Source organism: Coregonus clupeaformis, chromosome 7, assembly GCF_020615455.1.
Source record: "Coregonus clupeaformis isolate EN_2021a chromosome 7, ASM2061545v1, whole genome shotgun sequence".
NCBI lineage: Eukaryota > Metazoa > Chordata > Actinopteri > Salmoniformes > Salmonidae > Coregonus > Coregonus clupeaformis.
In genome coordinates, this window is record NC_059198.1 from 46,438,067 (window position 1) to 46,454,247 (window position 16,181).

General features: G+C 44.6%; 1 protein-coding gene across 3 annotated transcripts in view; it reads left to right on the forward strand.

Annotated features, from left to right (window-relative positions):
- LOC121569806 (supervillin) overlaps positions 1-16,181 on the forward strand; it is a 114,916-nt gene that overhangs the window by 49,126 nt on the left and 49,609 nt on the right. For all 3 annotated transcript variants that reach the window (XM_041881014.2, XM_041881015.2, XM_041881016.2), the window contains 4 exons: positions 8,440-8,572; positions 13,100-13,147; positions 14,117-14,197; positions 15,501-15,623. In XM_041881014.2, coding sequence (XP_041736948.2) covers positions 8,440-8,572; positions 13,100-13,147; positions 14,117-14,197; positions 15,501-15,623 — 385 coding nt within the window. The remainder of the gene's footprint in view (positions 1-8,439; positions 8,573-13,099; positions 13,148-14,116; positions 14,198-15,500; positions 15,624-16,181) is intronic.

Genomic DNA, 16,181 nt, shown 5'->3' on the forward strand with positions numbered 1-16,181 from the left:
CTCTGAATCATTGTCTGAATGGGCTGTGTAGTTTTTGAATGAAGCGTAGTCCTGTTTGTTTGTTTCAGTCTGTCAGAGGGGACAGCAACAGCCACATGCATTATTTGAATTGTTGTTGACTCATGTTGGATATTGACACTGACTCAGTCAGTATGTTTATGCTTGTGGACTTGAGTCAGTTTTTGATCTGCAGAGGTCAAAATGATAAGATGTAGTGTTTTATTTTCTTATTCTTATATTAGTATGTTCGAGAGAGATGGAAGGAGAGGGTGAGAGACTCACCTTGACTCTCATTGTGGAATGTAGGTTGCGAGGGAGATGGAAGTAAAGAGCGAGAGAGAAAGTGAGGCAGCGCTGGGTGCGTTTGACGTGAGTTAAAGGGATTTATTTTGGGCGGTAGGTAGGTTGGTTGGTTGGTTGGAGCTGTGAGCACCCAAGGAGGAAGACAGCAGTGATGGTCGGCAGAAGACCGAGAGGGAGAGAGAGAGAGAGAGCTGCTTGGCTCTAACCCCATTCCTCTTGTCTCTCTGATAAGGAGGAAATTATACTGAACAAAAATATAAATGCAACATGCAACAATTTACAGTTCATATAAGGAAATCTGTCGACTGAAATAAATTCATTAGGCCCTAATCTACGGATTTCACATGAATGGGAAAACAGATATACATCTGTTGGTCACAGATACCTTAAAAAAAGGTAGAGGCGTGCATCAGAAAGACAGTCAGTATCTGGAGTGACCACCATTTTCCTCATGCAGTGTGACACCTCTTTCGCATAGAGTTGATCAGGATGTTGATTGTGGCTTGTGGAATGTTGTCCCACTCCTCTTCAATGTCTGTGCGATGTTGCTGGATATTGGCGGGGACTGGAATACCCTGTCGTACACGGGCGGGAACTGGAACACGCTGTCGTATGCGTCGATCCAGAGCATCCCAAACATGCTCAATGGTTGACATATCTGAGTATGCAGGCCATGGAAGAACTGGGACACACACACACACACACACACACACACACACTAGCGTTCAAAAGTTTAGGGTCACTTAGAAATGTCCTAGTTTTCTAAAGAAAAGCAATTTTTTTTACCATTAAAATAACATCAAATTGATCAGAAATACAGTGTAGACATTGTTAATGTTGTAAATGGCTATTGTAGCTGGAAACGTCTGATTTTTTTAATGGAATATCTACATAGGCATACAGAGGCCCATTATCAGTAACCATCAGTCCTGTGTTCCAATGGCACGTTGTGTTTGCTAATCCAAGTTGATCATTTTAAAAGGCTAATTGATGTTAGCACAGCTGAAAACTGTTGTGCTGATTTTAAAGAAGCAATAAAACTGGCCTTCTTGAGACTAGTTGAGTATCTGGAGCATCAGCAATTGTGGGTTCGATTACAGGCTCAGAATGGCCAGAAACAAATAACTTTCTTCTGAAACTCGTCAGTCTATTCTTGTTCTGAGAAATGAAGGCTATTCATTTTACATTTACATCATTTAGCAGACGCTCTTATCCAGAGCGACTTACACATTGGTGCATTCACCTTATAGCCAGTGGGATAACCACTTTACAATATGTTAATTTTATTTTTATTAATTTTTTTGGGGGGTGGGGTAAGGGGGGTGGTAGAAGGATTACTTTATCCTATCCCAGGTATTCCTTAAAGAGGTGGGGTTTCAAGTGTCTCCGGAAGGTGGTGAGTGACTCCACTGTCCTGGCGTCGTGAGGGAGCTTGTTCCACCATTGGGGTGCCAGAGCAGCAAACAGTTTTGACTGGGCTGAGCGGGAACTGTGCTTCCACAGAGGTAGGGGGGCCAGCAGGCCAGAGGTGGATGAACGCAATGCCCTCGTTTGGGTGTAGGGACTGATCAGAGCCTGAAGGTACGGAGGTGCCGTTCCCCTCACAGCTCCGTAGGCAAGCAGCATGGTCTTGTAGCAGATGCGAGCTTCAACTGGAAGCCAGTGGAGTGTGCGGAGGAGCGGGGTGACGTGAGAGAACTTGGGAAGGTTGAACACCAGACTGGCTGCGGCATTCTGGATGAGTTGTAAGGGTTTAATGGCACAGGGAGGGAGCCCAGCCAACAGACAAGTGCCTGAATTAGGACCTGTGCCGCTTCCTGTGTAAGGCAGGGTCGTACTCTCCGAATGTTGTAGAGCATGAACCTACAGGATCGGGTCACCGCCTTGATGTTAGCGGAGAACAACAGGGTGTTGTCCAGGGTCACGCCAAGGCTCTTTGCACTCTGGGAGGAGGACACAACGGAGTTGTCAACCGTGATGGCGAGATCATGGAACGGGCAGTCCTTCCCCGGGAGGAAGAGCAGCTCCGTCTTGCCGAGGTTCAGCTTGAGGTGGTGATCCATCATCCACACTGATATGTCTGCCAGACATGCAGAGATACGATTCGCCACCTGGTTATCAGAAGGGGGAAAGGAGAAGATTAGTTGTGTGTCGTCTGCGTAGCAATGATAGGAGAGGCCATGTGAGGATATGACAGAGCCAAGTGACTTGGTGTATAGCGATAATAGGAGAGGGCCTAGAACGGAGCCCTGGGGGACACCAGTGGTGAGGAGACAGATTCTCGCCACGCCAATTGGTAGGAGCGACCTGTCAGGTAGGACGCAATCCAAGAGTGAGCCACGCCGGAGATGCCCAACTCGGAGAGGGTGGAGAGGAGGATCTGATGGTTCACAGTATCAAAGGCAGCAGACAGGTCTAGAAGGACAAGAGCAGAGGAGAGAGAGTTAGCTTTAGCAGTGCGGAGAGCCTCCTTGACACAGAGAAGAGCACTCTCAGTTGAATGACCAGTCTTGAAACCTGACTGGTTAGGATCAAGAAGGTCATTCTGAGAGAGATGGCAAGAGAGTTGGCTAAAGATGGCACGCTCAAGAGTTTTGGAGAGAAAAGAAAGAAGGGATACTGGTCTGTAGTTGTTGACATCGGAGGGATCGAGTGTAGGTTTTTTGAGAAGGGGTGCAACTCTCACTCTCTTGAAGACGGAAGGGACATAGCCAGCGGTCAAGGATTAGTTGATGAGCGAGGTGAGGTAAGGGAGAAGGTCTCCGGAAATGGTCTGGAGAAGAGAGGAGGGGATAGGGTCAAGCGGGCAGGTTGTTGGGCGGCCGGCTGTCACAAGTCGCAAGATTTCATCTGGAGAGAGAGGGGAGAAAGAAGTCAAAGCATAGGGTAGGGCAGTGTGAGCACGACCAGCAGTGTCATTTGACTTAACAAACGAGGATCGGATGTCGTCAACCTTCTTTTCAAAATGGTTGACGCAGTCATCCACATAGAGGGAGGAGGGGGGGGAGGGGAGGAGGATTCAGCAGGGATTAGAAGGTGGCAAAGAGCTTCCTAGGGTTAGAGGCAGATGCTTGGAATTTAGAGTGGTAGAAAGTGGCTAAAGCAGCAGAAACAGAGGAAGAAAATGTAGAGAGGAGGGAGTGAAAATATGCCAGGTCCGCAGGGAGTCTAGTTTTCCTCCATTTCCGCTCGGCTGCCCGGAGCCCTGTTCTGTTAGCTCGCAATGAGTCGTCAAGCCACGGAGCAGGAGGGGAGGACCGAGCCGGCCGGGAGGATAGGGGACATAGAGAGTCAAAGAATGCAGAAAGGGAGGAGAGGAGGGTTGAGGAGGCAGAATCAGGAGATTGGAGGGAGAAGGATTGAGCAGAGGGAAGAGATGATAGGATGGAAGAGGAGAGCGTAGCGGGAGAGAGAGAGTGAAGGTTGCGACGGCACATTACCATCTGAGTAGGGGCAGAGTGAGTAGTGTTGGAGGAGAGCGAGAGAGAAAAGGATACAAAGTAGTGGTCGGAGACTTGGAGGGGAGTTGCAATGAGATTAGTAGAAGAACAGCATCTAGTAAAGATGAGGTCAAGCGTATTGCCTGCCTTGTGAGTAGGGGGGGACGGTGAGAGGGTGAGGTCAAAAGAGGAGAGGAGTGGAAAGAAGGAGGCAGAGAGAAATGGGTCAAAGGTAGACGTAGGGAGGTTAAAGTCACCCAGAACTGTGAGGGGTGAGCCATCCTCAGGAAAGGAACTTATCAAGGCGTCAACCTGGAGGGGGATAAATGATAAGGATGTTAAGCTTGAATGGGCTAGTGACAGCATGGAATTCAAATGAGGAGATAGACAGATGGGTCAGGGGAAAAAGAGAGAATGTCCACTTGGGAGAGATGAGGATTCCTGTGCCACCACCCCGCTGACCAGATGCTCTCGGGGTATGCGAGAACACATGGTCAGACGAGGAGAGAGCAGTAGGAGTAGCAGTGTTTTCAGTGGTAATCCATGTTTCCGTCAGCGCCAAGAAGTCGAGGGACTGGAGGGTAGCATAGGCTGAGATGAACTCTGCCTTGTTGGCTGCAGAACGGCAGTTCCAGAGGCTGCCAGAGACCTGGAACTCCACGTGGGTCGTGCGTGCAGGGACCACCAGGTTAGAGTGGCAGCAGCCACGGCGGTGTGAGGCGTTTGTATAGCCTGTGCGGAGAGGAGAGAACAGGGATAGACAGACGCATAGTTGACAGGCTACAGAAAATGGCTACAATAATGCAAAGGAGATCGGAATGAAATGAACTAAACATCTGGGAAAGCGAGAGAGCGGGCCTCCCTCACTTACGTTTCACTGAAACACCCAAATATAACTCTCCCAACTTCCACCTCAGAAACTATAATTGTTGTAAACTACAGCGGTTCAATGTTTTCTAGGAATAGACTAAATTAGTTTATTCAGCTAGCTAACTTGGTACAGTATTCTTCAGTGAAAACCGTCCAGGGCACCGAATCCTATGACGCCACAGCCAACTAGCATGCCAGCTCCAACAACACGGTTTAGCACCAATACTCGGCCACAACAAACTCGGCCACAACAAACCACCAGTGTGTCAACACGCCAAGCAGATCATTCGTGTCCGTGTCTAACGTTGTGTAAAGTTCTGGGTTAGTCCCGACAGCTTGATCGAGTCCGTCGTCAACTTATTCAGCCAGTTAGTTAGCTAGAATAGTTAGCATACTAGCTAGCCATTGCTTCCTGCCAACGAAAAAAAAAAACTCCTCCCACGGCATTAACACACAGAGAGAGCCAAGCTAACGTTAACTAGTCACCCATGTCCTGAATTCCCTTGAACGACTCTGGTTACCAGTATGTAAAACAAAACACAAATGTAGGTTATAACTTAGCCCTAGCAGCTACTGTTAGCTAGCCAAGTGCAAAGCTAGCCACTGAATCGACTCAGCCAGTTCGCGTCTGTTCGCTAGGTCGTTCCAGCTATTGTTTAGTTAGCTATCCAGGTAGCAACAAGCTAGCTACATTTCGAGCACAGTAGCTACTAACTACCTAACGTTAACAGCTGAATGGTAGGCAGCTAGCTGGCGTAATTACAGGTACTCTCAAGCGTGAAACAACTATCCGCAGTTGCTAATAGTTACCAGTAGCTACCCAATAGCTAGTCCAGGTAGTGGGTTACTAGCCTCGTGCTTCACCGTGCTCAGCCTAATACAATACTTACCTACAATACTTACATACAATAACCTACGATAACTACAATAACCTACGATAACTACCTACAATACCTAACTACAATCTAACGACATAGTTTAAGCTTTACTCGACACCATATAAGCCATATAAGCCAAGTTTACCTCCCGCCAGAGAGAGACACAACCTCACCCAACGACTTCCAGCGAGCATTCCATGCGAGAAATTGCCAAGAAACTGAAGATGTCGTATAACACTGTGTACTACTCCCTTCACAGAACAGCGCAAACTGGCTCGGTGTGCAATAATAGTGTTTAACATGATTTTTGAATGACTACCTCATCTCTGTAACACACACATACAATTATCTGTAAGGTCCCTCAGTTGAGCAGTACAGGTTCAACCACAAAGACCAGGGAGGTTTTCCAATGCTTCGCAAAGAAGGGCACATATGGGTAGATGGGTAAAAATTTAAAAAAGCAGACATTGAATAGCCCTTTGAGCATGGTGAAGTTATTAATTATACTTTGGATGGTGTATCAACACACCCAAAAGATACAGGTGTCCTTCCTCACTCAGTTGCCGGAGAGGAAGGAAACCGCTCAGGGATTTCACAATGAGGCCAATGGTGAATTTAAAACAGTTAGAGTTCAATGGCTGTGATAGGAGAAAGCTGAGGATGGATCAATAACATTGTAGTTACTCCACAATACTAACCTAATTGACCGAGTGAAAAGAAGGAAGATATTCCGAAACATGCATCCTGTTTGCAACAAGGCACTAAAGTAATGTGTCAAAGCAATTCACTTTATGTCCTTATTACGAAGTGTTACGTTTGGGGCAAATCCAATACAACACATTACTGAGTACCGCTCTCCATATTTTCAAACACAGTAGTGGCAGCATCACGTAATGGGTATGCTTGTAATCGTTAAGGACTGGAGTTTTTCAAGATAAAAAATGAATGGAATGGAGCTAAGCACAGGCAGAATCCTAGAGGAAAATCTGGCTCAGTCTGCTTTCCACCAGACACTGGGAGATGAATTCACCTTTCAGCAGGACAAAAACCTTAAACAAAAGGCCGAATCTACACTGGAGTTGCTTACAAAGAAGACAGTGAATGTTCCTGAGTGGCCGAGTTACCACTTTGACTCAAATCTACTTGAAAATCTATGGCAAGACCTGAAAATGGTTGAGCTTGAAGAATTGTAAAAAATAATAATGGGCAAATGTTGCACAATCCAGGTGTGGAAAGCTCTTAGAGACTTACCCAGAAAGACTTCCACACCGATCTCGGCAGACAATTTCTCTATGGACCTCGCTTTGTGTACAGGGGCATTGTCATGCTGAAATAGGCAAGGCCTTCCCAAAACTCTTGCCACAAAGTTGGAAGCACAGAATCGTCTAGAATGTCATTGTATGCTGTATCATTAAGATTTCCCTTCACTGGAACTAAGGCGCCTCGCCCGAACCATGAAAAACATTATTCCTCCTCCACCAAACTTTACAGTTGGCACTATGCATTGGGACAGGTAGCATTCTCCTGGCATCCGCCAAATCCAGATTTGGCCGTCGGACTGCCAGATGGCAAAGCGTGATTTATCACTCCAGAGAACGTGTTTCTACTGCTCCAGAGTCCAATGGCGGCGAGCTTTACACCACTCCAGCCAACACTTGGCATTGCGCATGGTGATCTTAGGCTTGTGTGCAGCTGCTTGGCCATGGAATCCCATTTCATGAAGCTCCGGATGAAAAGTTATTGTGCTGACGTTGCTTCCAGAGGCAGTTTGGAACTCGGTAGTGAGTGTTGCAACCAAGGACAGACTATTTTTACGTGCTATGCGCTTCAGCACAAGTCTATTTAATACCTCCATTGCCAATGGTACATTTACATTTACATTTTAGTCATTTAGCAGACGCTCTTATCCAGAGCGACTTACAGTTAGTGAATACATATTTTTTTGTACTGCCCCCCCGTGGGAATCGAACCCACAACCCTGGCGTTGCAAACACCATGCTCTATCAACTGAGCTACATCCCTGCCGGCCATTCCCTCCCCTACCCTGGACGACGCTGGGCCAATTGTGCGCCGCCCATGAGTCTCCCGGTCGCGGCCGGCTGCGACAGAGCCTTGATTCGAACCAGGATCTCTAGTGGCACAGTTAGCACTGCGATGCAGTGCCTTAGACCACTGCGCCACTCAGGAGTACAATATACTATTTTGATGATGATTATAAGAACAAACTCCTTAAGCTCTTCCTTCCTCCTTTAAAATGAAGCTAAATCAAACGTTGGCAGCAGACTCCCAACTCTGGTTTCATCATGACTGACCGTTGTAAGTGTTGTTTGGTCTTGCTGTGCTTTAGGTGTCACCATCATTGTGTTTAGCTATAGTCCAGATCCATGGCTGAGGCTGACAGTGTGCCCTCGGTCTGACCTGCCCTAGTCTGATCTGTTTATTCTCAGCACTGTTCTGTGCGTCTGTGTCCCAAATGCTAATCTATTCCATATATAGTGCTCTACTTTTGATTGCGTTACTGGTCAAAAGTAGTTCACTATATAGGGAATAGTTTGTCATTTCACACTTTTGTAGGAAACGCACTCAACCCAAACATTCAGTCGTTTAAGCATCCAGACCATCCCAACGCTCTGATTGGCTCCTTGTAGAATAGGAGCAAGATTCCAAATTCTAAATAATGGACCTAGTTTGTAGAGTGACGGTCTAGGTTCTAACTTTATGACTGAGCTGAGACCATATGGGGAAAGCTTTAGCTATGGCTAGCCAGAGCTCTATCGTCCATCTCTCCAGCTCTCTCACAGCTTGTTGTCATTGATCCAATTTACCTTTATTGGACAGATGGCTCAAAGAATACACTGTGCATGCTGTATTACATGTGTCTTAGTGTTGTACAACCATGGCCCCTTGGCAGAACAAAGACTGACATCTCTCTCTCTCCCCCCCCCCAGGCTGGCCCTGTTGAAGAAGAGTGGCGAGGAGGACTGGAGGAACAGGATTAATAGGAAGCAGGACGTGGTGCAGGTGGCCGTGTCAGAACGTCACGCTCAGCTATGGGAGGTGGAGCAGAGCTTCAAGAAGAAGGTAACCTGACTCACTACTGTATATACTGTATGGTACGCTCCTTTATCAACAGAAAACTATACCCCTACTAAAGACTCAACACAAGCACATGGTTAAAGTCTTTTGGCTGACAATTTTATGTAATGAAAAAGTCAATCAGGCAGTTTTTAAGGTATATTTTGGGGGAAATCACAAACACCTTAATTTGCTGCGTACTTTTCTAATCAAGTAATCCCAAAAGGGGAAATTGTAAGAACATTTGCCTACATTAATCCTATTGTCATGTGCAGATGTTGTCGCTTCATTCAGTTATCGCCTTTAGACACCTTTATTTTTGGTTCATTGACACAAGTTAAAGTACAATTGTTGGTTTAATATGAACTCATTGTAAATGCATATCAAGACAAAGTTGTGGATGTCTCTAAACAGAGGGGTTGTGTATTGTCATGGATATTGTGTGTGTCTTTTCCTTTTCATCTCTGTCATGTTAGAATAATTTATAAAGCATGCTTCTTATCATGCTTATAAGCTTCTTGAGGCCAGAATTGCTGTGCATATCTTAAACTGCACTTACTCTCAAATATGATAGTCATTGGTGGTTATTTTGATTTTGGAAACGAGTAGTAGGCCTATATCAGTAGTACTGTATTTACACTGTTTTACCATATTCTGTAATCCTAAATTCGTTGTCTAAATTGCTAGCTCACCATATGTGTATTCTGAAGACATTGTACTGTTGTTTCCAAGTAAATGTAATACTAAGAAGACCAGATTAAGGTTGACATCATGTCCTTAAATCCAGTATTCTGGTCAAGATAACTTCCTGAGCAATATAAGGAATTGTATTAATTGATATACATATCCGTTGTGGTTTTGCACATTTATTTGGCAAACATACAGTGAGGGAAATAAGTATTTGATCCCCTGCTGATTTCGTATGTTTGCCCACTGACAAAGACATGATCAGTCTATAATTTTAATGGTAGGTTTATTTGAACAGTGAGAGACAAAATAACAACAAAAAAATCCAGAAAAACGCCTGTCAAAAATGTTATTAATTGATTTGCATTTTAATGAGGGAAATAAGTATTTGACCCCTCTGCAAAACATGACTTAGTACTTGGTGGCAAAACCCCTGTTGGCAATCACAGAGGTCAGACGTTTCTTGTAGTTGGCTACGAGGTTTGCACACATCTCAGGAGGGATTTTGTTCCACTCCTCTTTGCAGATCTTCTCCCAGTCATTAAGGTTTTCGAGGCTGACGTTTGGCAACTCGAACCTTCAGCTCCCCTCCACATATTTTCTATGGGATTAAGGTCTGGAGACTGGCTAGGCCACTCCAGGACCTTAATGTGCTTCTTCTTGAGCCACTCCTTTGTTGCCTTGGCCGTGTGTTTTGGGTCATTGTCATGCTGGAATACCCATCCACAACACATTTTCAATGTCCTGGCTGAGGGAAGGAGGTTCTCACCCAAGATTTGACGGTACATGGCCCCGTCCATCGTCCCTTTGATGCGGTGAAGTTGTCCTGTCCCCTTAGCAGAAAAACACCCCCAAAGCATAATGTTTCCACCTCCATGTTTGACGGTGGGGATGGTGTTCTTGGGGTCATAGGCAGCATTCCTCCTCCTCCAAACACGGCGAGTTGAGTTGATGCCAAAGAGCTCCATTTTGGTATCATCTGACCACAACACTTTCACCCAGTTCTCCTCTGAATCATTCAGATGTTCATTGGCAAACTTCAGACGGGCCTGTATATGTGCTTTCTTTAGCAGGGGGACCTTGCGGGCGCTGCAGGATTTCAGTCCTTCACGGCGTAGTGTGTTACCAATTGTTTTCTTGGTGACTATGGTCCCAGCTGCCTTGAGATCATTGACAAGATCCTCCCGTGTAGTTCTGGGCTGATTCCTCACCGTTCTCATGATCAATGCAACTCCACGAGGTGAGATCTTGCGTGGAGGCCCAGGCCGAGGGAGATTGGCAGTTATTTTGTGTTTCTTCCATTTGCGAATAATTGCACCAACTGTTGTCACCTTCTCACCAAGCTGCTTGGCGATGGTCTTGTAGCCCATTCCAGCCTTGTGTAGGTCTACAATCTTGTCCCTGACATCCTTGGAGAGCTCTTTGGTCTTGGCCATGGTGGAGAGTTTGGAATCTGATTGATTGATTGCTTCTGTGGACAGGTGTCTTTTATACAGGTAACAAGCTGATATTAGGAGCACTCCCTTTAAGAGTGTGCTCCTAATCTCACCTGGGAGCCAGAAATCTTTCTGATTGAGAGGGGGTCAAATACATATTTCCCTCATTAAAATGCAAATCTATTTGTAACATTTTTGACATGTGTTTTTCTGGATTTTTTTTGTTGTTATTCTGTCTCTCACTGTTCAAATAAACCTACCATTAAAATTATAGACTGATCATTTCTTTGTCAGTGGGCAAACGTACAAAATCAGCAGGGGATCAAATATTTTTTTCCCTCACTGTACATGAAATGTAGTATATGAATCTAATGCATGTTTGTTGTCATTTCTGTCTCTTGTCTTTAGCCTACAATAACCAGGCTTGTTCTATGTTATTTCTCCTATTCTATCCATTTATCTTCCTTCCGTCTTTTTTTCATTCAAAATAAACCTTTATTTCAATCTCTGCATGCGCACTGTAGTTATGTTTCGTTTCATGAGAGTTAAATGGTGTGGGGTGATTTTTACACTTACCTCTCTGTTTAGAACTATTCACAACCTCGCCTATTCTCTGTCCTTCCACCGAAGCGGAAATACCATATTTTGTTTTGGCTCACCAATCCAATTTTGTTGTTGCTTTGTCACTAATTTATTTTTTTACAGTACGGGTGTAATTGACATAACTGAATGAAAACATTCCTCGGTGTTCCACATGCGGTAACCTCTGCCGAGTCCCCAACAACCGGATGTTCCGGTTTTCAGGGGAAATGGAAAGAGCACCTGTGAAGCGACTTCCGCTTTTGGACGTTAACAAGGCGACACTCCATCTTAACTCCTCCTCCACATTTACTGGATTGGTTGAACAGTGCAGAAGAGTACCTCCCCCGACAGTTTATTTTCTTCTTGTCAAGACCAGTATATAGGGAAACTAGTTTTAGGCGCTTCTTTTACGCCTACTACGATAGGTTACACATGCGATGACAGCTGCCATTTGTCAAGTTATGACAGCCTCTGAAGATTTTGCAATAAACTTGATTGATTTTCCCCCTCATGAAACCAAAAGGAGACTGTTGTCAGGCCTGGTTCCGTATTCATCATGTGTCTTAGAGTAGGAGTGCTCTTTTAGAATCAGTTTTCCCTTTAAATCATAATGAATGAGATTACATGGACAGGGCGGGGGTGTATATGGGACTCTGACCCTAGGTCGACACTCCTACGCTAAGACGCTTTATGAATATGGACCCTGATCTTTTAACTCTGTAGATTAAGCTAAGAACACTGAGGAAATTAAATGTATAAAGTCAGGATCAAAGAACAGTGAATCAACTGAAATAAGCCCGTTTTAGGGCTTCAAAGGAGGTCAAGGATGGATGTTTTTGTTTTCAGTCTCTTTTTCTATCCTCCCATTCAGCCTGGCTAGGGAGCTCAATCAAGACCATTTCCTTCTGACATCAAAGGAGATGTACTGTAGCCTACAGTACAGTAGGAATTAGAGATAAGAAAATGCAACCCCTTTATGAGATTATATTCTAGGATGTCATTGTCCATGCTTATTAAGAGTTTAAACTACACTGAATCATTGCTTAAAATGTTAAAGGTAGCTCACAGCAACTTCAGGCACTCAACTGAAAGTAAAAAAAGTGGTTTGGTTTCCTAAAAACATTGTTTAAATGATAGTTTCCCAACCTAGGGGGCATCCCCCATATGGTGTATGTGTATGCATCTTGATTTTATATATATATATATATATATATATGCAATTGTTTATACCGTACTAAAATGATGGATAAGTATACAATGCTTTAGGCTAAAAACAAGCAGTAAAATTCCAGAGGAAGACTCAACTCTGCACATGGGAGTCAAAGAAGTTGGACTTTGCTTGGGAAGTGACTCTGTCGCTATCAATTGATCTACTCACTTTCTCTAAAAGAGTATGTATAATTAAATTAAGTGTTCATATAAATTATCATAAAACATATTTGGTAGTGGAATAACATTTGGGGAAATCAGCTCTAGACTTTATTTTCTTAATCTTCGTACCTAAAATATGTAATTAAACTTGTTAAACTACGTAGAATTGCATGAAATGAGCTTCAAAACATTTTCTTAGGTCCCTTGAATGAAACAAAATAAAACTGGTGTTGTATTTAATATATGGGGAAAGAAGGGAGCCCTGGGGGAAAAAAGTTTGGGAACCCCTGGTTTAGATCACACCTGACAGAATATAGCTTGTATTTCAAAGTCAACATCTCAATAGTCAGTTAAGGTTTATAGGGTGCTGAGGGAGAGAGGTTGACGTTTTAGCTTAGTCTCAGCCATGCGGATGACAAGAACACTTGTCCTTTTTCTCCTGGCTGTGTTTCTTTAGGAAGAAGGGATGCTGATTAATGAGTTGGCTGTGTCTGATCAGCTCTGGGTAAGACCAGTGTGTTAGTGGGGAACCTAACACATACCCTGGTGTGTTGGTGGTGTTTTATACACAGTAGTATTGATGCTTGAGGGGTCAAGGCACTAATGACAGTGGTGTGGTCTGCGTAGGGTTGCAAAATTCCGGTAACTTTCCCATGTTTTCCAGAAATCCTGGTTGGAGGATTCCTGGATTTCCTGCTTATTCCCACCTGATTCTGGGAATCTTCCAACTTGGGTTTCTTGAAAAACTGGGAATTTTGGGAAAGTGTCCAGAAATGTGCAACCCTATCAGTGTTTTAATTTATTACCATGGTGATGGTGTGTTGTCATGTTTACACTGTGTGTTACCTGCTCTAATTCAGTCCTACTGCTCATCAGATGTCATTACTGTGGTTGTTGCTGTAGCTTCGTCTCAAGGCTTTTTGTGTAAAGTGGTGATGGCATGGGTTGCATCCCAAATAGCCACCTATTCCCTATAAAGTGCTTTGTGTAGTCCCGTGTAGCTCAGTTGGTAGAGCATGGCGCTTGCAATGCCAGGGTTGTGGGTTCAATTCCCACGGGAGTCCGGTATGAATAAAAATATGTATGCACTCACTAACTGTAAGTCGCTCTGGATAAGAGCGTCTGCTAAATGACTCAAATGTAACAGGGTGCCAGTTGTGTGGCAGCCTTGGTTTCAGGTGTGACGCTGAAACCAATTCACCAGGTCGTAGTCCCTGTCTATACAGCCATTTAAATCCAGACTCATAAACTGCATGACATTGATTGTGTTGGATGAAGGTGTGCATGTGCGTGCAGGCTGACAACAATCCACATTTACAAACCACTGTCAAAGTACAGTTGCATATGCAGCTCTATAAAATATTGGGTTGGAGGTATCCCGGTTTTTCCATCTACTGTTTATTCCCCTCTGTCATTGATTCTGTCTGTCTGTCCGTTTGACCTGTCTGTGTCTTCCATGGCCCTCCCTCCGTAGAAGCCCGTCTTTACCACCACTTCCTCTCCTCCTGATCTCCCTGACAATGATATTAATCAGTGTCTTGATCAGAACAGCCAGGTGAGATCATGCATCCAGTTTGATAGCCTGCATACTATAGCCAGCCTGCATAGCCTACCTACCTGCCTTATGGGCTGCTTTTAAAGCCTCCATGCTTTATACAGTTAGTGTTATTGAGTAATAATGTGCTTAGTATCTACACCAAAGATCATGCATGTCTCTGTAGGCTTTGCATGGTAAGCTCATCTACTATATGGATGCATATTATTCACTATATCCGTTACTGTATACTCTCCCAAAAAAAGCCCAGGCCTGTTTTCTGCTGTGAGCTCTTGTGTTAAATCTGCTACCCTGCAGTTCTAGAAGGTCTCTATAGTTGTCCTTACTCCTAAAATGCTAGCCATATGTCTGGAGGCATTGTAATGATGTTGCTCTGCTGCTGCTCTCCCTGTCCTACCGTCACAGCACAATTCTGAGGCAACTTTTTTTCAGGGCCTATTAAAAACATGCCTTCTCTCCCCAAGCCTAGTTATGTCAATGAAGAGCATGGTTATTTATAAGCTATTTTAAACTGGGTGGTTCAAGCCCTGAATGCTGATTGGCTGACAGCTGTGGTATATCAGACCGTATACCCCGGGTATGACAAAACATTTATTTTTACTGCTCTAATTACGTTGGTACCAGTTTATAATAGCAGTAAGGCACCTCGGGGGTTTGTGGTATATGGCCAATATACCACGGCTAAAGACTGTATCCAGGCACTCCGCATTGCGTCGTGCTTAAGAACATCCCTTAGCAGTGGTATATTGGCCATTTACCACACCGCCTCGTGCCTTATTGCTTAACTATATATTTGACGCTCAGTGCTTCAAGAGCTTTGGTTCTATGCATCTGTAGCTTTAACGGTACATAGCTTTGTCGCGTGATAGGTGTGACGCTACATAGCTTTGACGCTCTATGGTGTTGGTGAGATTGGGCTCCCGAGTGGCGCAGCGTTCTAAGGCACTGCATCTCAGTGCCTCAGTGCCGTCACAACAGACCCCCTGGTTCGATTCCAGGCTGTATCACAACCGGCCGTGATTGGGAGTCACATAGGGCGGTGCACAATTGGCCCAGCGTCGTCCGGGTTTGGCCGGTGTAGGCCGTCATTGTAAATAAGAATTTGTTCTTAACTGACTTGCCTAGTTAAATAAAGGTAAAACAAAAACAAAGATTAAATGTCACACCTTCTGGCTAGGCTTCCACCTAGGCTGCATCCTCTCCTCTCGGTCCTTCACTCTTTCCTCTCATTTCACCCTCTCTTCTTTCCTTCCTCTGCCCTTCCTTTCCTCCACCCATTACCCATCTTCCCGGTCATGTGAAGGCTACCAGTCCCCCTATGTCCAGAGTCAACAGCCCCCACTTGTCTGGAAACTTCAGCCCCCCCTTGTCCAGAGTGACCAGTGCCTCCCTGGTTAGGGATGAGAGGCACCCGTGGAGAAGGAAGGTGAACCCTTCACCCACTCCAATAGTCCAACAGTCACTCACTCACAGATATATAGGCCTACTGTCACACATATAGGCCTACTGCAGCGCTACTCATAGGCTTACAGTGCAGCTTTGATGTTGGCTACAGAATTCAAGTGTGTCTGTGTGTGTACTCATGGGAATTAACTTGTTGTGGATGTTTATATTTGTGTGGTTGCTTTCGTTTTGTGCTCGTCCTGACATGGTCATCCAACTCCCATACTCTCCTTCATTCTGTCATGTGATTGGGTTCTCTTTCATTAAATGAACTGTAAACAAATATTGTGCATTCATTCCATTTCATCCCATACACTATACATTTTTTCACTTCTCTTTGTCAAACCAGTCAATTCATATGATATTGAAGGCACTTTTGTTAAGGGTAGTCTGTAGATATGCTAGAGTAGACACAAGGCATTTTTGTTATGGGGAGATCTATGGGTATGCCGGGTATTATTGATGTTGTTCAGTGGTGTGCTACATTAAGTGAAAGGTAATTATAGTTAGTACCACACCACAACCGCACAGACATTTCCAT